The 23,827-nt window shown below is 41.4% G+C and overlaps 1 protein-coding gene and 1 pseudogene across 11 annotated transcripts in view; both read left to right on the forward strand.

Moving 5' to 3' along the window:
- The window catches only part of ENTPD4 (ectonucleoside triphosphate diphosphohydrolase 4), a 34,802-nt gene extending 12,176 nt beyond the window's left edge, over positions 1-22,626 (forward strand). For 3 of the 11 annotated variants that reach the window (XM_008249546.5, XM_070069657.2, XM_002709315.6), the window contains 9 exons: positions 3,727-3,877; positions 5,184-5,287; positions 7,578-7,637; positions 7,939-8,093; positions 9,584-9,750; positions 13,823-14,147; positions 15,981-16,066; positions 17,162-17,323; positions 18,395-22,626. In XM_008249546.5, the coding sequence (XP_008247768.3) occupies positions 3,727-3,877; positions 5,184-5,287; positions 7,578-7,637; positions 7,939-8,093; positions 9,584-9,750; positions 13,823-14,147; positions 15,981-16,066; positions 17,162-17,323; positions 18,395-18,626 (1,442 nt within the window). In that variant the 3' untranslated portion in view covers positions 18,627-22,626. Of the gene's footprint in view, positions 1-3,726; positions 3,878-5,183; positions 5,288-7,577; positions 7,638-7,938; positions 8,094-8,175; positions 8,295-9,583; positions 9,751-13,822; positions 14,148-15,980; positions 16,067-17,161; positions 17,324-18,394 lie in introns of those variants that run through there. The other 8 variants (XM_008249562.5, XM_070069658.2, XM_070069656.2 and 5 more) reach the window with 4 other exon arrangements.
- Positions 15,789-15,913, forward strand: LOC127490487 (U2 spliceosomal RNA; annotated as a pseudogene).
- Positions 22,627-23,827: the final 1,201 nt, after the last annotated feature.

A 23,827-nucleotide genomic window follows, 5' to 3' on the forward strand; every position in this document is an offset into this window, starting at 1 on the left:
TCGAAAATTTATATTTACTAAATAACAAGAAACTCAAGAAAATCTATAGTCTATTGGTATAAATTTGTCATTTTTAAAAAAGATTTTTATTTATTTATTTGAGAGGTAGAGTTACAGAGAGAGAGGTCTTCCATCTTCTGGCTCACTCTCCAAATGACAACAACAGCCAGGGTTAAGCTGATCCAAAGCCAGGAGCTTCTTCCGGGTCTTTCATGTGGGTGCAGGGGCCCAGCACTTGAACCATCTTCTACTGCTTTTCCAGGCCATAGAAGAGAGCTGGATTGGAAGAGGAACAGCTGGGACATGAACCAGCACCCATATGGCATGCTGGCGCTGCAGTGGAGGCTTAGCTCACTATGCCACAGCACTGGCTCCCTAGATTTGTCATTTTTAAAAGTTAATATGCAGGGGCTGGCACTGTGGTGCAGCGGGTTAACACCCTGGCCTGAAGCGCCGGTATCCCATATGGGTGTCGGTTCGAGTCCCGGCTGCTCCACTTCCAATCCAGGTCTCTGCTATGGCCTGGGAAAGCAGTAGAAGGTGGCCCAAGTCCTTGGGCTCCTGCACCCACGTTGGAGACCCGGAAGAAGCTCCTGGCTTTGGATTGGCGCAACTCCAGCCATTTTGGCCAGCTAGGGAGTGAACCATTGGATGGAAGACCTCTCTTTCTTTCTCTCTCACTGTCTGCCTCTCTTTTCTCTGTGTAACTCTGACTTTCAAATAAATAAATAAATCTTTTAAGAAAAAAGTTAATAAACATATATGATTTTTTGTGAGTAATTTTATTTTAAAAATTGTATTTATTTTATTTGAAAGGCAGAGTGACAGAGAAAGACCGACTTTCAATGTACCAAATGGCAGCAGTAGCCAGGACTGGGCCAGGCCAAAGCCAAGCACCTGAAACTCCATCTCAGTCTCCTATGTGGGTGACAAGGACACAAGTACTTGAGCTGTCACTATTGCCTCCCAGAATGTTAGTAGAAACTGGATTGGAAGCTGACCAGTCAGGACTCGAACCAGGCATTCCCCTATGGGATGAGGCATCCCAAGCAGCAGCCTGATTGCATGCCCCAGTAACGTTTTTAGCAATGGTTATCATAGAACTAAAAAGTACTGATCTAATTGTGTCTACATCTTAAAGATAATACAGTTTCTAAGCCAGTGTGTGATACTCATTGGCCTCCTCATTAAATGTTCCTGACTCCTTATTTCAGCCTGGCCCATCCTTGGCTGTTGTAGCCATCTGGGGAGTGAACTAGCAGATGGAACATCTCCCTTTGTGTCTCTCCCTCTCTGATGCTCTGCCTTTCAAATAAATAAATGAATCTTTTTCCTTAAAAAAAAAAAAAAAAAAAAAGAAACAATAACAAGCAAAGACCATGATTGGAATTTTTTACAAAGAATATTGGTAGTGATTATCATTACTTACTGTCCCCCGTAGTAGTAATACTGGTGAAAAGGATGTGCAGTTTAGTATGATAAACTGTATGTCCCTGTAAAACAGTTCCTGACTCACATGAAATGCAGACGCCTAGAGTCCTACTGCTTCTTCAGATCCACTTACTTCCTCAGGCAACCTCAACAAGTTGTTCTTTGATGTTTTGGCAGCTGGGTGTCAACATATTACTCAGAAAATTCAAAATCTGTACTTTGTTTTTCAGGTTAAAGAGAGAACCTAATCTGAGTCTGTAGACAAGTATTTTGATATCAGTAAATCTCCATTAACAAAAATTAATTTTTTTCAGTCTTAATTGTTCTCAGTTTTTTCTATTTGCCTACCCCTAAATTTTATATATCTATAATCTAGATGCATTTTCAGGGTTCAAGTGATCTTGATAAAAAAATCATCTGAAGACTTATAAGTAAATAAAATGCTGTAAAGCAGATTGCATTTCATTAGGTTCCATTGCTGATTACATTGGACTCAGAATAAGATAGAAATTTCCATGCCTTTGAGTTGAGCTTACAAAGGGATATTTACAGCGTCATGCAAGGTTATGCCTAGGACCTCATTAAAATCAGACTTCACAGGTCTCTCACTCTACAAAGTGCTTGAAATGGATATCAAAATACCTTTTCATAGTACTTCCCTTTGTGGGTACAAGAAAACTAGAAATCTCATAGATACTGGCTACTTTGGGGCTTGGTGTCCACTGAAATAGCATTCATTGCACATGGAGTCAAAAGACTTGTATTTTATTCTAGTTTCTGTTGATTCCTTGGATAAATCACTTAATCTTTCTGGATCCAGAGTTTCCTAATCTATGAAATAGGAAAATTTACATTGCTTAAGTTACTCTCAGTCTTAGGCTAAATGGCAGCTGGAAAATAACATGTGGACTTAGTTACTCATTCATCAAATATTTGCTGGGCACTTACTATTTGCCAGGCAGTGTTTGATGCTGGAACGTATATTTGAACAAGACTCAGTTTGTTCCTTTGAAAAAGTTCCAGTTGTAGTGAGATAGACAAGTGAATTAGGTAAGGTGTAGTGAGTATACAGCTATGAGTAGGGGTGAGCATACAGTGTAACAAGAGCTCATCTTAAGGATTCTGTTAGGGCAGGAATGGGGAACATGTGCCTGCTGACCATATAAAGCCTGTGAAATCATTTAGTCTGGCCATGCCAAAGCAACTGAAATTCTGTAAATGTAGCAGTCTAATTTCTAAGTTGATAATTTTGTATGGCCCTCAAATGATGTTATAAATATCTGAGTGGCTCTTGACAGAAAAAACGTTCCTCATCCCTATTTGAGGGAATACTTCCACTGAGGAAGGAGCTGAATGGACGTGAAGAAGTTAGCCAGGTGGAAAGGGGCTGGGGAAGATAGGGAGGTGGATGAAGAAGGCTCTTCCTGCCGGAGATACAAAGACCCTATGGCCTGAGTATGGTGCATTATAGAAGTGTTAGTTCAGAGTAGCTGAAGCTGAGTGGAAGGAACAATGGGATAAGATAGGGATAGGTGTGTATGCAGGGTAGGGGGTAGGGTATGCCTCAGAGCTGAGCTTTATCTGGAGGGCGTGGCAGAGCTACAAAAGTATTTGAAGCCAGGAAGAAGCATCCTTTGGGTCGAGTGTGGTGAGGAATAATGAAGACTAGAGGGCCAGTCCAGCAGGCCTGTAGTGGGTGGTGGTGTCTGAAGAGATGAGAAGTAATAATGTAAGGAGTTGAGAAGAGGTGGTCTGAAACCCAGAATGCATCTTGGGGTGAGGAAGATTTTATCCAGGACATTGGCTGGGGCTACCAAAGTACATGACAGGCATTAAGAACACATTTGTAGTGGAAATTGAAGTCAGATGTAGATAATACTATTGAGTTTAGGGTGACTGTGAGGTTAAGCAGCAGCAGTGCCCATTGAACAGTTACCACTTACTGATCTGGAGGCTGGGGGGAGATGTGGATGAGCTCCGTGGCACATTGATCATGATGGCAGCCTTGGGAATAACTAAACTGCCTGTGTAAAAGGGAGCACATTTCTTGAGGTCAGGGGTGAGCTCTTTGTGCGTGGCACGCGGTAAATGCTTTCTTGGTGTGTGTTCTTTTATGATGGATAGGAAGAGGGCACAGGACTGAACACTTAATGCCATCAGCACTTAAAAGAAGAGAGACTGGAAACTAGGGAAGTATAGTAGATAGCTTGAATTTCTCTCCGAATCACCACATTGAGGAAACATAACAAGTCCGCTAAAAACCCCCTTGTTAACTGAAGTGCCCTGTTTCTCTAGGCATTTCAGAATTCGCTACTTCTCCAGAGAAAGTCAGTGACTACATTTCTCCGCTCTTGAACTTCGCTGCAGAGCATGTGCCACGGGCCAAACACAAAGAGACACCGCTCTACATTCTCTGCACAGCAGGGATGAGAGTCCTTCCTGAAAGGTGACTCCCACACACGGACCGGGGACGGGTGGCCTGGGATGAGTGGGTGGGGATGTGCTGCCATCCCCATCCTCATCAGAATTCTTTCTTCTGACCTGGAGTAGTATTAGAACTATTCCCTTAGCTTGGAGCGGGGGAACATTTTTTCTGCCAAGGGCTTTTTGGGTATTTATATAACCTTATTCTCAAGCCATACAAATTATCAACCTAAAAATTTGCCTACAGGGCCAGCATTGTGGCATAGTGGATTAAACTGCTACCTGTGATGCTGGTTTCCCATGTAGGTGCTGGTTCATGTCCCAGCTATTCCACTTCAGGTCTGTCTCCATGCTAATGGCTTGGGAAAAGCAGTGGAAGAGGGTCAAAGTGTTTGGACCATTACAACTCATGTAGGAGACCCAGAGGAAGCTCCTGCAGGGCCCAGCACTGGCTGTTGCTGCCACTTGAGAAGTGAACCAACAGATGGAAGATCTCTCTTTCTCTGTCCCTCCTCCTCCCTCTCTCTTCTTTCCAAATAAATAAATCTTCAAAAAATTAGCCTACTGATTAGCTAAAATTAGTCCTGCCTCTGGTTGCCTTTGCAGGGCCAGACCAAATGATTGCATGGGTGCTATATGGCTCACAGGCAAACTGTTCCCTAACCCTGTCTTAGCCAGAGCCCACCAAATATTCTTACACTTTCTGATGACCATAAACAGCAAAGTTGTTGTTAAAAAAAAATAATAATAATAAAAAACCTTGGGCTGGTGCTATGGCATAATGGATAAAGCTGCTGCCTATAGTGTTGGCATCCCATATTGGTGCTAGTTCAAGTCCTGGGTATTCCATTTCTGATCCAGCTGTCTGCTAATGGCCTGGGAAAGCAGCAGAAGGCGGCTTGAGTACTTGGGCCCCTGGCATTCATGAGGGAGACCTGGATGCAGCTCCTGGCTCCTGGTTTTGGCCTGCTCCTGGTTCCACCAGCCCTGACTGTTGCAGCCATTTGAGTAGTGAACCAATGGGTGGAAGATGTCTTTGTCTCTCCCTCTCTCGGTAACTCTTTCAAAAATAAATACATAAATTTTTTAAAAAGCTTATTTTGTTAAATTAAGGAATATTTGCAGTTGTGATTTTACATATAGGAATCCTTTAATTCATACAACTTGTTCTCCTAAAATAAGCAGTATCTTCAATGAATTACTTTGGCTTTCAAATTAACTGTTCATATAAGACATACCAGAGCCATGGGATTTTTGTTTTTTCTTTTCAAAACAGAGCGATTGAGGATGTACTATTTTAACATGTGAATTTTGGGGTTGCCTTGCAGCCAGCAGAAAGCCATCCTGGAAGACCTCCTGACTGATATCCCTGTGCACTTTGACTTTCTGTTTTCTGACTCTCATGCAGAAGTAATTTCAGGGAAGCAAGAAGGTTGGTATGTTGTTTTTCACCTTAAAACTTGAGAAACTATTCCTTTAAATCCTACCCATTTTCTCCAGTGTACACTTTATTAAATTACTCTTAATAACTTCAAATTGGACAAATAATAGCCTTGAAATATTACAACTTTTAAATGACTAAATTAGTTTCTTATATAACTGAAATGACTAATCTTTACCACCCAAACATTAATCCACTAAAAATTAATTGAGTTTGTCTACAGTACAATTTTTGGGAACATGTTTTGAGCTCATTTAAATATAAAAGGTTTGTGTTACTTGTCTAAGTTACAAGACTTTCTAGGATTATGACAGTTATTGAACTTTTAGAATCTGATTTACTCAGAAGGAAAGGAAAATTTTTCACTTGGATTCATTGAAAACTTTTTTTTTTTTTTTTTTTTTTTTTTGACAGGCAGAGTGGACGGTGAGAGAGAGAGACAGAGAGAGAAAGGTCTTCCTTTGCCGTTGGTTCACCCTCCAATGGCTGGCGCGCTGCGGCTGGCGCACCGCGCTGATCCGATGGCAGGAGCCAGGTACTTATCCTGGTCTCCCATGGGGTGCAGGGCCCAAGTACTTGGGCATCCTCCCCTGCACTCCCGGGCCACAGCAGAGAGTTGGCCTGGAAGAGGGGCAACCGGGACAGAATCTGGCGCCCTGACCGGGACTAGAACCGGGTGTGCCGGCGCCGCAAGGTGGAGGATTAGCCTAGTGAGCTGCGGCGCTGGCCTTTTTTTTTTTTCTTTCTTTCTTTCTTTTTTTTTTTTTTTCAAAAAATTGTTCTACTTTAAGAATGAAGTGACAAATCAATGAAATTATTTGAGAATGACTTGCTAGAAATGAAAACTGAAAAATTTTCAAAATTGTCTATTAGTTTAATAAATACAAGGGAACTTCATAAAGGTCATGGAAAATGGAATTAAAAGATAAAATAAAAAAGTATAAACTTTATTTCTCAACATAAGCTCTATTAAAATCAGGACACTTTTGTAAGCAGTTATACCATCCAGTTAACCCACCCCTAAAAAAATGAGGGGCCTGGGAATTTAGCAATGTCAACATAAGATTTGTCACATTATTAACTGAAGAAAAATGGGTGCTCTTTTTACAGAGATTTTTTTAAGAAATGAAAAGCTATCAGAAATAGCCAAGTGAGGACTGGGAGGTGAATGCCCGATGGTATCCCATGGAAACTCAGCAGATTCTCCTTGTTTGATGAGAGGAGTGAGAAAAAACCTTTCTCTGTAATGGCTTAAATCAAGGTTTCAGTAAAAACTGGTAAAATTAGGTGTAGGAAATGTCGCAAAAATGAAATTAGACTTGGAAGCTCAGGGAATGTAAGGGATAAAGGTAAAGAAATCAATATATGAAGTAAGTAGAAAAAAAGAATTGAGGGGGTGCTGCTGCTGTGCTGTAGCAGGTAAAGCCTTCACCTTCAGTGCAGGCATCCCATCATGGGCGCCGGCTTGAGTCCCAGCTGCTCCACTTCCAGTCCAGTTCTCTGCTATGACCTGGGAAAGCAGTGGAAGATGGCCCAAGTGTTTGAGCCCTGCACCGCTGTGGGATCGGCCCAGCTCCAGCCATTGAAGCCGTCTGAGGAGTGAATCAGCAGAAGAAAGACCTCTCTTTCTCTCTCCTTCTTTCCCTCTGCCTCTATGTAACTCTGCCTTTCAAATAAATAAATAAACCTTAAAAAATTTTTTTTTGGAGAGAGAGAACTCTCATCCTCTGGTTCATTTCCCAAATGCCCAGGATGGCTAGGGCTAAGCCATGGTCCAAGCTGGGAGTTGGGAGCTTAGTTCAGGTCTCCCAAATGGACAGCAACTGTGTGAGCCATCACTGCTGCCTCTCAGGGTCTTCATTAACAGGAAGCTGGAGACAGGACTGAAACCCTAGCAGTCTGTTGTGAGTTGAGGGTGTCTTAACCACTAGGCTAAACTGAATTTTTAAAACAGTGATGGGTGGTTTTAACTTGATAAGGAGTAGGATATTATAAAAAAAGCAAAACATAGTATTTGGAAACAACCCAAAAAATTTCAAAGACTAGACCTGGGGAACTGTTTTCAATCTATATAAATGATGTAAAACTATAAATGTTAAGGTTGAAAGTTCTTGGAAAAGTTAGGAAAAGATAAAAACATCAATTCAAATGTATTCCAGATGATTGTTCACAGATTAAGGAGTAAGTAAATGAAATGCTTGCACAGATTACATTCGTAAGAGTTATAAAACATGTTTTAAAAGTTTACTTTTCTTATCTTTACCCTGTGAAATGTCTATAGGTGTGTATGCTTGGATTGGCATCAATTTTGTCCTTGGACGGTTTGAGCATATTGAAGATGGTAAGTGTCATGTTTCCAGCCAGTGTGTCTATCTGGAAATTATGTTTTTTGTTTTTTGGTTTTTTTTCTTCTTTTTTTTCCTGTTTAACCCAAAGGCTGAACAGGGAGCTAAGTTTTGTGACACTGTTAAGTGTGTAGGAGTAGAGAGAGAGGAGCTGCTATTTAACACAATTCAACTTGATTTCAGTTGGTAAGAGTTAGCCTAAATGTGCTTGAAATGTACCCTGAAAACACGATGATGCTTCACAGATCCCAGTTCTCTGATTTGTTCATTCCAGTGAACATGTCTTGTTCTTTCCAGATGATGAGGCAATCGTGGAAGTTAACATTCCTGGTAGTGAAAGCAACGAAGCCATTATCCGTAAAAGAACAGCGGGTATTCTTGACATGGGAGGCGTGTCAACTCAGATAGCATATGAAGTCCCCAAAACTGTAAGCTTTGCCTCCTCACAGCAGGTTATTATCTGTACAAATTTTCTTCTGTTTGCTTTGGTTTTCATTTAACATTTCTCCATCCATTTCTGTTTTGTTTTCTGAGTCTGAACACATCTTTACTTGCTTGCTGAGGTGCCACCTTCTCAACGCAGGACAAAGCAGACAGGAGGAGCAAGGCAGACCTCAGCCAAGCCGGTTGTGTTTGTTCATTGAAATCAGCTGGTTTGTTTTCTGAACTTAGAGTTTTTCTTTGGTATATATGTCGGGTCACATGCTTGAGTTTTCATTTGTACTTTCTCTTCAGTCACTACTTTTCTCAACAAATTTTAATAAAACAATACGATAGCATCAGATTTCTTAATTATAATTGGGGAAGATCCTTTTGTTACTTTTAATGGCTCAGGTAGCTTTTGAGCTTTTCTGGGAAGGAGTGAGATTTGTGTCCACCACATCCCATTTCTGAACTTGAAAGTTCTCTGCATTTTCTCCATCCTCTCAGTGCTCTCAGTCACTGCTGGTTAGTCTGTGGGCTGGGCAGCCTTGCATAGAAAGCACTAGAACAGTTTCCAGATGTGTTTGTGAACTGCTGCTTGTATTTATGTCTCTGTTTCTGTCCAGCTGTAAATTAACACCCAAGCCTGCTTTCCTCCATTGTCCCCTAAAAGGTAGCAATGCAGCATGTTGTAGGTGAAGTGATTCTGTGGAGCTGGTCAAGCCTTGGGTGCATCCTCATACTCTCCCTCTTCAGCTGTGTGGCCTTACACAAGTCATCTAGTTTTTGAGCTGGTTTCTTCATCTGTTAATGTGAATGAGAGCACTTACAATATGGCGTTATCAAGTTTAGCTGAGATGTGGCATAGAATGTATTGAATGCATTGTCAAGCACCTAGTGTGTGCTCGTTAATTGTTATTAATGTCTTTAATAAGTTCCTTGGAAAAATGCTTTTAAAATAAAATACAGGCTGGCTATCTGTTACTGATTCATCATCCAAGAAGAAACATTTTAGCATTTTGATGAATTTCTTTTCATTGTTAAAAATGTGTTTATTTAATCTTACTATGTCTATGATTTTGGGTCTTTTTTTACAATAATGCACAAACATGGTCTCCAAAAACTGTTGGTTACTAACTTAACCTTCCCTTGATGTTGTTTGGATGACATTAGTATTTCCTCTCTTTGAAATAGAAAAGGCATCTTTGTGTGTAGAGAGTTTCCTATATTTAGGTTTCTTTCCACAGCATAGGATTTCATAAATAGATTTCCTAGGTAGGAGGGTATGAACTGTATTGCTAAATTTCTTTTTTAAAAAGTAACATTATCACAGATAAGCAACACATATGAAACAGCTAGTTATCAACATTGAGTTATAAGGGAAACTTAAAAGGCTTCTTGGGAAATGCATAAGCAGAAATTTTTTGTCCCTCTTAGGTAGACTTTTCCTACACATTTCTTTTTAAGAGGAGGTTAAAGTTGCTTAAAGTATTAAAGTACATTATCCTTATATCTTCAGGAGGAAGTAGCAAAAAACTTGTTAGCTGAATTTAACTTGGGATGTGATGTTCACCAAACTGAGCACGTGTACCGGGTCTATGTGGCCACATTTCTTGGGTTCGGTGGCAATGCTGCTCGACAGAGATACGAAGATAGAATATTTGCCAACACAATTCAGAAGAACAGGTAAAGCACCCTCCACTACTAATGAATTCCTTATGAAGCAGCAGTGATCACTCAAGGACTTGAGTTCGTGCCACCCATGTGGGAGACCTGTATTGAGTTCCCAACTCCTGGCTTTGGCCCAGCCCAGCCCTAACTATTAGGGCATTTAGGTAGTGAATCAGTGGATAGGAGTTCTCTCTCTCTCTGCCTCTCAAATAAATAAATAGATAAAAATTAACAAAATGGGACCAGGCAAAACAGAACTCAGAGAAAGTATGTTTTTACTGTTAGCTTTTTATACCCTCCTCCCTCAGCTGAGCAGGGAGAAGAAATGAGAGGACATCAGGGTCTTGCCTCCAGCCCTCTGTCCCACCAGGGTTCAGAGGAGGCTTATACATACTCTCTTTGTCAGACACCTCACAGGATTAGAAATTTCAGCCTCAGGCCATGGAATGTTTTTGAGCCCCGGGTAATGCTATTCCTGATTGTGGAGTGCTTGGGAGACTCAGCACCTAGGAAACAGCTGGTGTCCTGGAGGCCTGCAGTTGGTGTTTGCTTGCCATGGGGGAGAAGGTGCAGACACTCTGGTGTCCACAGATACCAGGCTGTGCAGCTGTTCAGTAGGTGAGAGCCATTTCACAGCAGGTTATTAAGAAGAGGAAATGCAATGCAAGTCAGAGTTCATGATTGTTAATCATTTAGCGATGAAACTTTACACAAAAGAGTTCATGTAGAATCCTAACTTAGAAAATATATAAAATGTTGCACCCTGTCAGGTTCAGTTTATTTTGTTAGTTTATCATAATTATTTATTTGAAATTAGCCTATAAGAGCAGACAAGCCATTTGGATGAATTAAGAATTCTGAGGTTATATAAGAAATTACTTGCTATTTTGTTTTGGTGAAATGATTTTGAGGAGAGAAAAATCTAAATTTTCAGAGCTAAGCAATAATGCATTTCCTTGGTCAGTTTAGTCTTACATGTGTGAAGGCTTAGACTTTAACAAAGACAAATCAGGCCTATTTAATACCATGTTTACCAGAAATTTGTATGTGTAAATAGGAAAATCAATAAAAACCCTTTTGCTGTGTCTACTCCAAAAGTTAAATGAATGCAATGTTAAATGTGACATTGCTAGTCCCATGTATTTTTTTATTTGTATGTATCTCATAAATACAACATTAGGAACATAATAATTCTTCCCATAGTACCTACTCTTCCGCCCACTTCCTCACCCTGTTCCTCCTCCCTCTCCTGTTTAGTCCCAGAAAGAAAAAAGAAACAGAAAGAAACAAAAAAAGAAAGAATGGGATACAAAAAGGAAGAGAACTACTCCTCAACAGTCTAGACAAGAGTCCAGTGGATTTTTAAAAAGCTGGTATCTAGTACCTTCAGATATAATTTTTTTATATTGTTAAAATGGAAATATTTTAGGAGCTGCCGCTTAGCCAGAAGTTAAAGTTCCCCGTGTCTTACATAGAAGTACTTGGGTTTGATTTGTACTCTGGTTCCTAACTCTGGACTCCAGCTTCCTGCACTTGGAGACCCTGGGAGGCTGTTGTGATGGATCAAGTCATTGGTCTGCTCTGGCCACCCACATGGGAGACCTGGCTACAGCTGCAGGCATTAGGGGATGAACCAGCAGATCCTAGTGTTTCTGTTTCTGTTTGCTGCTCTGTCTCTCTGAAGTAAAAGAAAATAGAATTATTTTATGTGATATTTGAATCATATTTTCAGTTTCATGGTACACCTTCTTCTGAAACCCAAAATGTTACTATTGTTTTTAATGTCAAAAAATTGTGGCACAAGGGTTAAGCTGCTACTTACAACTGCAGCATCCCATATCAGAGTGCCAGTTTCAGAGCCAGCTGCTCTGCTTCCCATCTGGCTCCCTTATAAGGCTCCTGGGAAAGTAGCGGATGATGGCTCAAGTTGCTTGGGCTTCTGCCACCCATGTGGGAGACAGGGATGGAGTTCCTGGCTCCTGGCTTTGGCCTAAGACCCAGCTGTTGTAGCCATATGTGTAGTGAACCAGTGAATGAAAGGGCTCTCCCCTCCCTTCCCCTACACCTCTGTCACACTGAATTTCAAATAAATAATTTTATTTTTTGAAAAAAATTTTATAATTAAGTGGGCACTTGGCCTTGTGATTAAGACAGCTGCTTCCCATATGAAAGTAGTTGGATTCAGTACCCAACTCTAGCTCTTGATTCCAGCTGCATGTTACTGCAGACTCTGGGAGTAATGGCTCACGAAGCTGAGTTCCTGCACCCTCATGAAAGACCTGGATTGAGTGCCTGGCTCCTAGCTTTGGCCCCAGCCTTGCTCCAACCAATGAGGGTATTTAGAGAATGAACCAGCAAATACAAACTGTCTCTTTGTCTCTCTCTCTCTCTCTCTCTTTAAAATAAACTAACAAAACAGGTAATGGACAACTTATTGCTACTTTTTACTTTGAATGTAGGACAACTAGAAAGTAACATTGGGTATATATTTGATTAGTCTTGGATTGTTTATAGTAATTACAGATTTCCTGTGTTATGAATTATACCTTGAAATGCATGTTTATCTCTTTGCCACTCATAATGATTGATTTTTAAAAATTAAGTAAACATTTTTGAGGCAAAACTTTAATTTATCTTATCCAAGTGCACTATGAGTACGCCTGATGTAAGGAATACAGAATTATCAGTTGAATGGAAAGTAAAAACTTGACATACTGTAAGTGACAAATCAGTAATATACAACTCCTAATAATTCCAGCAACAGATTGGGCCATATGATTTTGTAGTTTTTGACACCGTTAACATTTCAGTTTTTATAAGCCTTTTTTGATTTTTCAGTTGCTTGAAATAAGATGACAGATGTTAATTACCTGAAAGTTTACTGGAAAGTAGTAAGCCTAGTGCCTTTAAGTTAAAAAAGTTAACATTTCTTTTCTCCAAGACTTCTCAGAATTTGTAGGAAAATGGAAACTCCACAGTCTGAAGCACTTGGAAACAATAGTTAATTTAAAACACAGTAGTTCAAACAGAATGATAAGAAAAGACTAAAGGGGCCCAGTGCTGTGGCATGGTAGGTTAATCCTCCGCCCACGGAGCAGGCATCCCATGTGGGTGCTGGTTCTAGTCCTGGCTGCTCCTCTTGTAGTTCAGCTCTCTGCTATGGCCTGGGAAAGCAGTGGAAGATGGCCCAAGTCCTTGGGCCCCTGCACCCACATGGGAGACTAGGAAGAAGCTCCTGGCTCCTGGCTTTGGATCGGCGCAGCTCTGGCCATTGCAGCCATTAGGGGAGTGAACCAGCAGAAGGGAGACCTTTCACTCTGTCTCTCTCTCTCTCTCTCTCTCTCTCTCACTCACTATCTGTAACTCTACCTCTCAATTAATAAATAAAATCTTTAAAAAAAAAAAAAAAAGAGGGAGAATAGACTGAAGCCTTAAACTTTTTGTTTTTATTTCTGTATTCATTTGCCCAATTTTTGCTTTGAACCAATGTCTCTTAGACTTCATCTGTCATTACTACTGCATGCACTGCACTCTCATTCAGGATGTCAGTTTGGCTTTCTTTGAAGAATAGCAGAGTCATAAATATACTTATGAAACAGTTAAGTACTAAATCCTAGGTTTTTCCCAATTTTTTTTTTTTTTTTTTTTTTTGGTTTGCCCACACTTAGTTCAACAGTAGTTTTCTAGGATCGTATCATTATGTTTTTCCAAAACATTAATCTGATTTCCCTAGGTCCAGTTATTTCTTTTCACAGTTACGTTTCATTGGTCTATATACAGTTACAATCACAAGCACTAGTGGCAAAACTGAGGTTGAGAACAAGACAGTTGCTGGGTTGTGTGCAGGAAATTGGAAGGTCAGGTAATGGAACAGATGGTTTCATTGGGCTCTGCTGTTGTGTCTGCCACACACAAACGTATGAGCCTTTAAGAGGAGACATTTTCCTAACTTATGTATCCAGGATTCCTTTTGTGTTCCCACAAATACAGCCCTGCAGGACTCCTGTTCCACAGAGCATATTGTAAGAAATACTGGCTCGCAATGACTTGACCAAAAAACTGTTCTGTGTTTCTCTTTGTGCCATAGGCTCCTGGGTAAACAAACTGGTCTGACTCCTGATACTCCATACCTGGACCCCTGCCTACCCCTAGACATTAAAGATGAAATCCAGCAAAATGGGCAGACCATGTACCTGCGGGGGACTGGAGACTTTGATTCATGTCGAGAGACTATCCAGCCTTTCATGAATAAAACAAACGAGACACAAACTTCCCTCAATGGGGTCTACCAGCCCCCAATTCACTTCCTGAACAGTGAATTCTATGGCTTTTCTGAATTCTACTATTGCACCGAGGATGTGTTACGCATGGGGGGAGACTACAATGCTGCTAAATTTACTAAAGCTGCCAAGGTAACCTTCAAAGAAACCGTCTGTTTCTGCATGTCTGACTGATGTGTGGACCTTAACAGGGTGTGTCCTCCCTCCACAAGTAGAGGGCGTGATAGAGGAAGGATTGTTGCGGTGCAGCATGCTGAGAATCCTGTTCCCTTAGCTTGGGGGGAGGGAAATGGTCACAACCGAAGTATTACATCCTTGGTAAGCTACCTCTGCCTACCATTAGCCACTCTGGTTAGCAGTGACCTCCAAGGTACAGTCTTCTATGCTGTTGTGCTTTGCTGCATTCTGCCAGCCTTTCTGTTCTCCACGTTAGCAGGACACTCCTGTCTGCCTACCTTTCTGACAGCCTGTCCTCAGGCTCTTTCAAGGGCTTCCCCTGTTGGTGTTCCTTACTCTGCAGTGGTCCTAGACTTCTACCCTTGGCCAATGATATTCAAACTCCTTTATCCTACTGTCATTGTCCTGCAGGTCTGTGTCACCTACACTGTGCAGAAAGCTTCCAATTGGTTATCTTGTGTCCAGTCTCTCTGTCATTCATCTTCCACACTGTTCCTGTAGTGTCTGAAATATATCTCACATATATACACATAATCTCCTTGGTCCTATTTATTTTTTTATTTTTTTTTTTTTTGGACAGGTAGAGTTATAGACAGTGAGAGAGAGAGACAGAAAGGTTTTCCTTCCGTTGGTTCACTCCCAAAATGGCCGCCATGGCCAGCACTGCGCTGATCCGAAGCCAGGAGCCAGGTGCTTATTCTTGGTCTCCCATGCGGGTGCAGGGGCCCAAGCACTTGGGCCATCCTCCACTGCCCTCCCAGGCCACAGCAGAGAGCTGGACTGGAAGAGGAGCAACTGGGACTAGAACCCGGCTCCCATATGGAACGTTGGCACCGCAGGCGGTGAGCCACGGCGCCGGCTCCCTTGCTCCTATTTTAAAACCACCCATGTTTTGCTTACAGGGTAAATACCACTTGCCTTAGCATGACATCCCCACCTCAGTTAGCCCCGTCTAGCACTGTATACTGTAGTCAAAGCAAGCAAGTATTAGTTTCCCCCACACTGTGCTGCTTTCAGTGTGTGTCCTCATTCATGGCATTTCTTCTTCCTGATATGTCTATCCCCCTACCTCCCTTCCTTACCCTGAGCTGTGCACTGCTCCCTTTGTTCCTCTACTGCATACCCAGGCAAGTTTCACCATGTCTCTCAGCCTCAACTTCATCCTTTAAATAGAACTTAGGATAGGAGCCATGTTGAGGAGCTATTAAGCATTGTATTCAGAAGAAGCACTTGCACAGTGCTCAACAACTGCTAGCTAATAATATTACAAATAACTTCTCTGTAAGGCAAAGCTGTTTATAATTATTATATTCCCAGTCCCTTGCAGCAAGTCTACCCCCAGACCTAAGTACACAGCTTGAACTAGCCACAATACTGCTACCCTTTTCTAGAAGTTTGTAACATGTGGTCATGGAGGGAAAACTGAATAGTTTTGAAGAGATTCGGTTGTGGTTAACAGTATCTTTGGCAGAGTTTTAAGATAAAGAATAAACGTTGTCATATTTGTGATCAGTTTGTGTGTGTGTGTGTGTGTGTGTGTGGTATTCATTGTACACATGTATAAGTTGAGCTTGTGTGTTTCCTAATTGGAAGGGTATCACTTCTTGGGCTTTTGGCTAAAATCATGTGTAGTATTTGTTTTTATCAGTTTAATATCTGATATGTACTCTATCCTAATTGGAAGAGTATACTTGTTATGAATATAAGTTTGATAAACCATTTCTAAGACAAAGGAATATTTTAACATGCCCTTTACTAATGACTTATTTTGGATGAAACTTCTTTCAGGATTACTGTGCGACAAAGTGGTCCATCTTGCGGGAGCGCTTTGACCGAGGACTCTATGCATCTCATGCTGACCTCCACAGGCTTAAGTAAGTAGTAGGCAGTTACACTCCAGCCTGTTTTTAAGAAACCATTAATTTAGTCCTGGCCCCTTGGCTTGCCACTGAGTGGCCTCAAGCTACCTTTTGACCGGTGCCATGGCTCACTAGGCTAATCCTCCGCCTTGTGGCGCTGGCACACTGGGTTCTAGTCCTGGTCGGGGCACCGGATTCTGTCCCGGTTGCCCCTCTTCCAGGCCAGCTCTCTGCTGTGGCCAGGAAGTGCAGTGGAGGATGGCCCAAGTGCTTGGGCCCTGCACCCCATGGGAGACCAGGAGGAAGCACCTGGCTCCTGCCATCAGATCAGCGCGGTGCGCCGGCCGCGGCGGCCATTGGAGGGTGTACCAACGGCAAAGGAGGACCTTTCTCTCTGTCTCTCTCTCTCACTGTCCACTCTGCCTGTCAAAAAAAAACAAAACAAAACAAAACAAAAAAAAACCTACCTTTTTATCCTCCCCAGTCAGAGTTGTTCAGCCTGCCCAGATATCAGAGGTCAGGCCAGATGCTGTCCCTTCCCAGTCTTCCTGTGTCCACTCAAGCAGACTCCTTCTCTCTGAGTCTTTAGAACACTCATCACACTTCTCTAATTTATATGTTCTGCTATGTTTTATGATTGATTGTTGCTCTTTAAAAGTCTGTTTTCATTATAAGTCACTTAAATGCACTATGTCTTATTTATTACTGTATGATTGCTTAGTTCAGTGCTGTGAATACAGTAAGCTTTAATATTTAGAATCAGAGTGTCAGAGCTGAAAAGCCTTCCTTCCTTCTCCTTTTACATTACACTGGAGTCCAGCAAGATTGTAACTTGCTCCTTATTTACTCAGTGAGTAAATGATCAAATGCCTGAAGCAGGGAAATTGGTCATGGTAACAGATTAAATCATACTGAGATGAAGTTCTCAGGAGCTCATTGATTTTGGCAAGTGAGTTGTGTCATGTTCTGGGACAAAGGGATACGGACCAGATGAATCAACTTGAAAGGCGTAGAGTTCTTTGCCTGCTCAAAGGAGGCAGCCTGGTGAAGCTGCTGCCCTGTGGTCTGTGTGACAGGGAGGCAGTCTGACTGTGTGCTTGGGGATTGTAGGTATCAGTGCTTCAAATCGGCCTGGATGTTTGAGGTATTCCACAGAGGCTTCTCATTTCCTGTCAACTATAAAAGCTTGAAGACCGCCTTGCAGGTGTATGACAAGGAGGTGCAGTGGACCCTGGGGGCCATCCTGTACAGAACCCGGTTTTTACCGTTGAGGTAAGCCATGAATTTAGTAAAGAGAATCACCAAGAGCTACTTTTCTGCAGTTCAGAACCTCATCGTGACTGTGATTTGTGGATGTTTGTTGTACTGTTCTTATCGCTGGCCATGGGCAGGGTCATCGAGTCAGTGAAGTTAACTTGGGTCTACCCCCAGGCCACAAAGGCTTACTCCTTTCCCACTCAACATATCCCATTATTCTCAGTTGTCCCCTAACTTCTGCAAAAGGGTGCATTCAGGGGTTCTTGACCTTTATGGACTTGGGTCCTTCTCAAAGTATTGCTTTAAAATATATAATATAAATATTATCATATTACAGAGGTGATTTTCACATGGAAGATACATTTAGCAAAATATCACAGAAAATAAATTTATGATTCAGTAATACATGTTCTTAAAAGATCTGGCTGCAGTACTAGTAATACCTGTGATTACAGTGTAGTGATGAACCAGTGACACTGTAAGGCAATAGAAAAAATCTGTGATATTTCACTTGTAGCAGAGTCACAGTTTCTGCTAATACTGCAGTAGTTTGGCATCTGCCATCATGATCAAAAGAAATACTACAGAATGGTAAAATAAAGATGAACATTTGTCCTTGTTTGAGACTCCATGTTAAGAACCCTGGTTAAATAATAAGTGAGAGAGTAGTTCTTTTTCTCCTGCTATGGAGCACTTCCCAGTAATACGTTTAGCTAACTTTGTAAACAACTATTTGGGCATTGCTGATCCCAAATGTGTTTTGATTGCACATTTATTGATTACTGAAACCCTCACAGTTCTTCTAAATTTCTGAATTATTTTACTTATTTTAATAAGTAATTTTACTTATTTTAATTATTTAATTATTTTAGCAGTTGATGACAACTGCTAGGGACTCATGAATACACTTTGACATGTCAGTCAACAGTGGGTCATTTCAGAAGGCAGGGAGCAGAGTCTCAGCCCATACCTGCAGAGCCAGAGTCCTGCAGGTCTTCTCCCCTCATCACTTGTGTACTGTTTCCAGCCACACGTTCTCTTACTTCATCCTGTATGTTTTCTGTTGTTTTGTCTCCCCTTGGTCAGAGACATCCAGCAGGAGGCCTTCCGGGCTGGTCATGCCCACTGGCGGGGCGTCTCCTTTGTCTACAACCACTACCTGTTCTCCGGCTGCTTCCTGGTGGTCCTGCTCTCCATCCTCCTCTACTTGCTGCGGTTGCGGCGCATCCACCGGCGCACACCACGCAGTGGCTCCGCTGCCGCCGCCCTGTGGATGGAGGAAGGCCTTCCATCTCAGAAGCTTGCTGGCACGTTATGAATTGGAGTTAGACAGTTCCAGGAAGACTTTCTCAAGGAAAAGCCATTTTTACCTCAGGGTTTCTACTCTGTATTCTCATATGGTTTTATTTTTCTTTTCCTTTTTTTGCTCCTAAAAACAAAAACAAAATTCATTGTTTGTAAACCTGCCATCGTGAAGTATTGCATTTAGCCATTTTGAATACAGCTTTAAACTGAGGAGTAGGGAAAGGGAAATTCACTTGAATTTTGCTGCATAGTATTGATACCTGCCAAAAATTATGAAGATTTTGGGGTTTTCTTTAAGACTTGTTAAATTTTAAACTAATGCACTTTCATTGTGAAGAGAAATAGAAAAAATTCTACCAGTGGAGGCAGAACTGGAGAGATACTTTTATAGAACCAAAAATACCACTTATAACTGAAATTTCAATCCTCTTTTTTTCCCTCTATCCTAAAAGGTCTAACCTAAAGAAAGTAATTGTTCAGGTCTGCTACAGTATGTTTTAGAGGTTAAAAATTCATAACCATTTATATCCAGAACAGAGAAATACAGGCACCAGAAGGTAGCTTTTAAAATTGATAGTTAGGAGCGTGAACAGCGTGAAATACTGGCTAGAGCTTCGTGGATGTGTGTGAAAAGCACCAATGACACTGAGGAAATGCAGTACTCCTTCAGAAACACAACAGAATTGGCCTTTCATTTTAATTTATTTAGAAAAATCCCCATTCACTTTATTGTTTCCTGATACAGGTAATTAATTACTTCCTTTATATTATCTTTTAGCGGCCTTAGAACACTTTACTTTTGAAAGAATTTCACAGGTGTTAATTTTATTAAAACTAGACTTGGAGCCTGGTCCCGAATACTTCCGAGTTCCTTAGTTATGTGTGTTTGCTTGTTTAATTGTGCTCCAATTTTCTCCAGCTGTAAGTTGGTATTTGTCCCTCTCAATTAAGTTGTCCTTAGATTTTTATTTGGGAGACCCCCTGCACAGCTTGACAAGTTCTTATTATTATAGTTGAGGCTATAATTGCACGGTTAGTGCAAATCGAGACTAAAACAAGAGTCTGAATTTAATCCAAGAAATAAACTCATATTTTTAAGAAACCAAGTTGGTATATCAAGCAAAGACATGAAAAGGACAGCTAGATTGCCATGTGTGAGTCTGCCTCTTTTTCACCTATCTTTGGGTTAGAAATGTTGGGACTTCTCACAGATTTTCAGGCCAGGTTCTTTTTATTGGAGTGTGTACGTGTGTATATACTACTTTCTAACCCCAGAACAACAGTTAAACTCATGTGAAAATCATTGATTAGAGAAAGAATTTAGATTTTGAAGCCCTGTTTAACTTTGGGGGGGAAAGTTTGAGTTTGTATTGTTGAGTTACTTAATAACATGTTTGCTGTATAGAGATGATGGAAACGATTACAAATTTATGAAAGAAATGCAAATTGCCTTTTTCTCTTCCAAATGAATATTCTTGCAAGGAAAAACTTACGTGTAGAATGTTTGCCTCTCAAGTATTCAGAGTTGGAGGAGCTTTGTGGCCCAGTCTTGTTCCTGAGAGGATGGAAAGAAAGGTCCCTGTGAAGTTGAGGGAGCCAGTTCCTGACGTGCTGGGCTCCAGCCACAAGTGAGCTGTGGCATTGATACCTAGAGTAGTGTGAGCTGGTGTGCAGCTCCTTGAATTCTCAGAGGGTGTTTGCCCTGTGGATGGTATTGGTGGTAAAGAGAAACAACGTTTATACTTCAGCTTTTTTTATCACCAACCATTTGGAGCAGGAAGGCCCTAACCTATTGAATAGAAATTTGTAAATATCTGAGATGTGGTTTTGCTCTTAAAATCAAGGCAAGGATAAGCCAGCATAGGCATATATTTAAATGGGCCTCAATTAAGGTTTCTTCCCTTAAAACAGCCACTTTCTGTTTTTATTTATTTGAGAAGCAGAGAGAGAGAGAGAGAGAGAGAGAGAGAGAGAGAGAGAAATAGGAGAAAATGAAAACTCCCATCTGCTGGTTCACTGCCTAAATGCCTGTAACATCTGGGCTGGGACTGAAGCCAAAGCTGGCAGCTGGGAACTCAGTTCAGTTCTCCCATGTAAGTGGGACCCAATTACTTGACTGTCACTGCCATCTCCCAGGGTCTGCACGATCAGGAGCTGGAGCTAGGACTGAAGCCCAGACACTCCACCATGGGACAGGGGTGTCTTTATTTAGCATCTTAACTGCTAGGTCAATGCCCAATCCTTAAATAACCACTTTTTAAGTACAGGATGCCAGTGTGGTTCAACTCTATATGGCTGCATGGACAGAGCAGGGCCAAAACGCAGAGGAACTCTGCTTTTGGCCTGCCCTAATTCTCCCTCTGCAAAGACCTACCTCACTGTCCAAAAAATATCCTTGAGGTCAGATTCTGAGGCCCAAACGCAAACTACTTGATACCTGGCAAATGTCCCTGTGTCGCTGACAATGGACTCCTTGTAGCAGGGTTTTGCAAACCCAAGGGGCAAATCTGGAAGACCTCCAGTTAGGATGGCTTTTCAATTTTGAAAGGTTGTTAAAAAAAAGTTGAACAGTGTGCAACAGATACTGTATATGGCCTGTAAATCCTAAAATATTTACTGAAAGGCCCTTTACAGACGCAATTTGTTGGCCCCTGTGAGGTCCATCTGATTCCAGAAAGGATAGAGACAGCAGCATCCTCTTAATTCAGGAATGTTTGTGTCCACACCGACGTTGGCAAGAGAAGTAACCAGCCTTCAGTCTAAAATGTGAATATTTGTTGATGCACCAGAATTTTACTCCTTATACTTGCTTTCTAGATTAGTTTTTGAGATCAGTTTTCTAACAAACCAGGAACCCTGTCTTCACAATTAAAAACATTTTTTAAAGCGCTGATCCAGGGAGCTCTTTGTGTTGTGTTGAGATGTCCACAATTGCAGCAAATCATGTTCCAGAGAAGCCCCCACCTGTCTTCTCACAGCCCTGTATACAGACAAGAAAGCAGCTAGGTGCTGTCTCTAAATGGTACAGGGATGGATGGGGTAGGTGGTAGCAAGGCAGTAACTTGATTCAGGAGAAGGGTTCGTATTTATTAAGGGAAGGCTAGGAAGGCAGTGAACTTGATTACTTGTAATAGGAAGGAAAAAGAAATTGGACTGGGAACTTGACAACAACTTTGTCAAAGAAAAACATTGTATTAAATCTTCCTAGAAATAACTCCCATAGCAAATGCTTATTATGTTCCCCTAGCCATATCCTATGCTGCTGCTTTTTTAAATCTCCAAGGATGCCCCCAAGGACTTTGTAATACATTTAAGGACTTCATTGTTAGAGATAAACACAGGGGTTTGTACCAGTGATTAGTGCACATTTCCACCCAAAACTGCAGACTCTAGGTGGTACTTCCTGGGCTGGGGAAAAGTGATCAGGACACTGCCAGTGGCTTGAGGCCAGTGACATGGGTGCCCTGCCTGGTCCTGCCACAGCATACACAGATAGCTCTTCCACCCCATTACCAACACCTGTGCACTCAAAAGTAACTGACTCTCCATGAACAGATATTTAAACTCCATAGAATAGTTTTCCTCAGGAGAAGCATGTCTCACTTAGCGAGGAACTAAAAAAAACAAATGCGTTTCCCAAGCTTTAAAAAAAGCTAGCTTTAGAATTCTGGGAGGTAATGTGCAATGCAGCAAACTACCTTTAATTAAATTATTTGGTTATTTATTTCAGTGTTTTGTTTTTTTCAAGATAAATTGAGTTTCTTTTTTCATAGTGAATGGTGTGACCAATCAAGGAGGATTATTCTGTTGCTAAAATTATATTTTATAGTTAGAAATTACAATAGGGAGCATCTTTAAATGTTTTTTGTTGAAGTGATGTTTTCCATTCAAAGTAAGAACAGTTCTCTTGGGAGATGGTTATGGTGTCACGTCACTTTCTGTATTTGGCATCCTCATGTTGTCACACTTCCACATGGGTGGCCGTTGTGAATAAAATGAACGTTCATCCAGCAGCCTGTCGACTCTGTGTGAGGTTGCTTTCTGGTGATGGAGATTGCTCTCTGATGGTCTGTGGCTGCTTCTTAGAACTTAAATGGTCTGAGTACATCAGTAGCATTTGCTGTGTTGGATGTGCACACAGTGAAGCACAACTGAGCGGTTCGAGGAGGGAGGAGTCTGCTCCCTGCAGTGCAGAAACCAGATGTCTCACCTGGAGAAACACTTACCCCTGTGAGACATGAAGCCATTCGCCAAATGTGTGCAAGGTCATTCTGAAGTACTTAGTAAATGTATGTATACACAAGAAGAAATATTTGCTCTTAGAGATATTACAGCATATGTTGACTTTATATGACATTACTTTGCAAATAGATGTAAGCTAAAAAGCCTTTGGTTGATTTCTAGAGAACTACAAATTTGTTTATTAATGTTACAACTCAGAGAGCAGATCAGGTTAGAAGCTAGCCCTCAATTTGAAGTGATTTTCCTATAACTAGAAGAGGAAAGTGGTCCAGAATCATACATGAAAATAGATTATAGTGACAGACGGAAGGGGAAGGGGATCAGCTGGTAAGAACCACAAAAATAAAGGCCTAAGGCAAATGTTTTAAAAGGAGTGAAGAAAGGCAAAACCAAAGGAAATACAGAGTGAAGTTAGCAGAAAAGTGGCGTGTTCAAGCCGTTGACTGCTGAAGAATTGGATAATACTAAAACAGAACTTAACGCAAATGACTTTTGAGGCAGTAGACTAAATATGCCTTTGTGCAGGAGGCAAATACATTAAAATCTAGAAGACCAATGGATATGTCCAAATTTTTATTCCACTTGATTGAGGAGCAGTGTCTTATTTCTAATGGCTAACCATGATTACAGATCTGAAGTTTTTATTTTATTTTTTAAAGCTTTATTTATTTATTTGAAAGAGTACACAGAGAGAGGAGAGGCAGAGAGAGAGAGAGAGAGGTCTTCCATCCACCGGTTCACTCCCCAAATGGCCACAACATCCGGAGCTGCGCTGATCCGAAGCCAGGAGCCAGGAGCTTCTTCCAGGTCTCCCATGTGGTTGCAGGGGTCCAAGGACTTGGCCATCTTCTACTGCTTTCCCAAGCCATAGCAGAGAGCTGGATTGGAAGTGGAGCAGCCAGGACTCAAACCAGCACCCATATGGGATGCTGGCCCTTCAGGCCAGGGCATTAACCTGTTGTGCCAAAGTGC

Source organism: Oryctolagus cuniculus, chromosome 2 (assembly GCF_051225735.1).
Source record: "Oryctolagus cuniculus isolate XC-2025 breed Fujian yellow rabbit chromosome 2, ASM5122573v1, whole genome shotgun sequence".
NCBI classification, from domain to species: Eukaryota; Metazoa; Chordata; class Mammalia; order Lagomorpha; family Leporidae; genus Oryctolagus; species Oryctolagus cuniculus.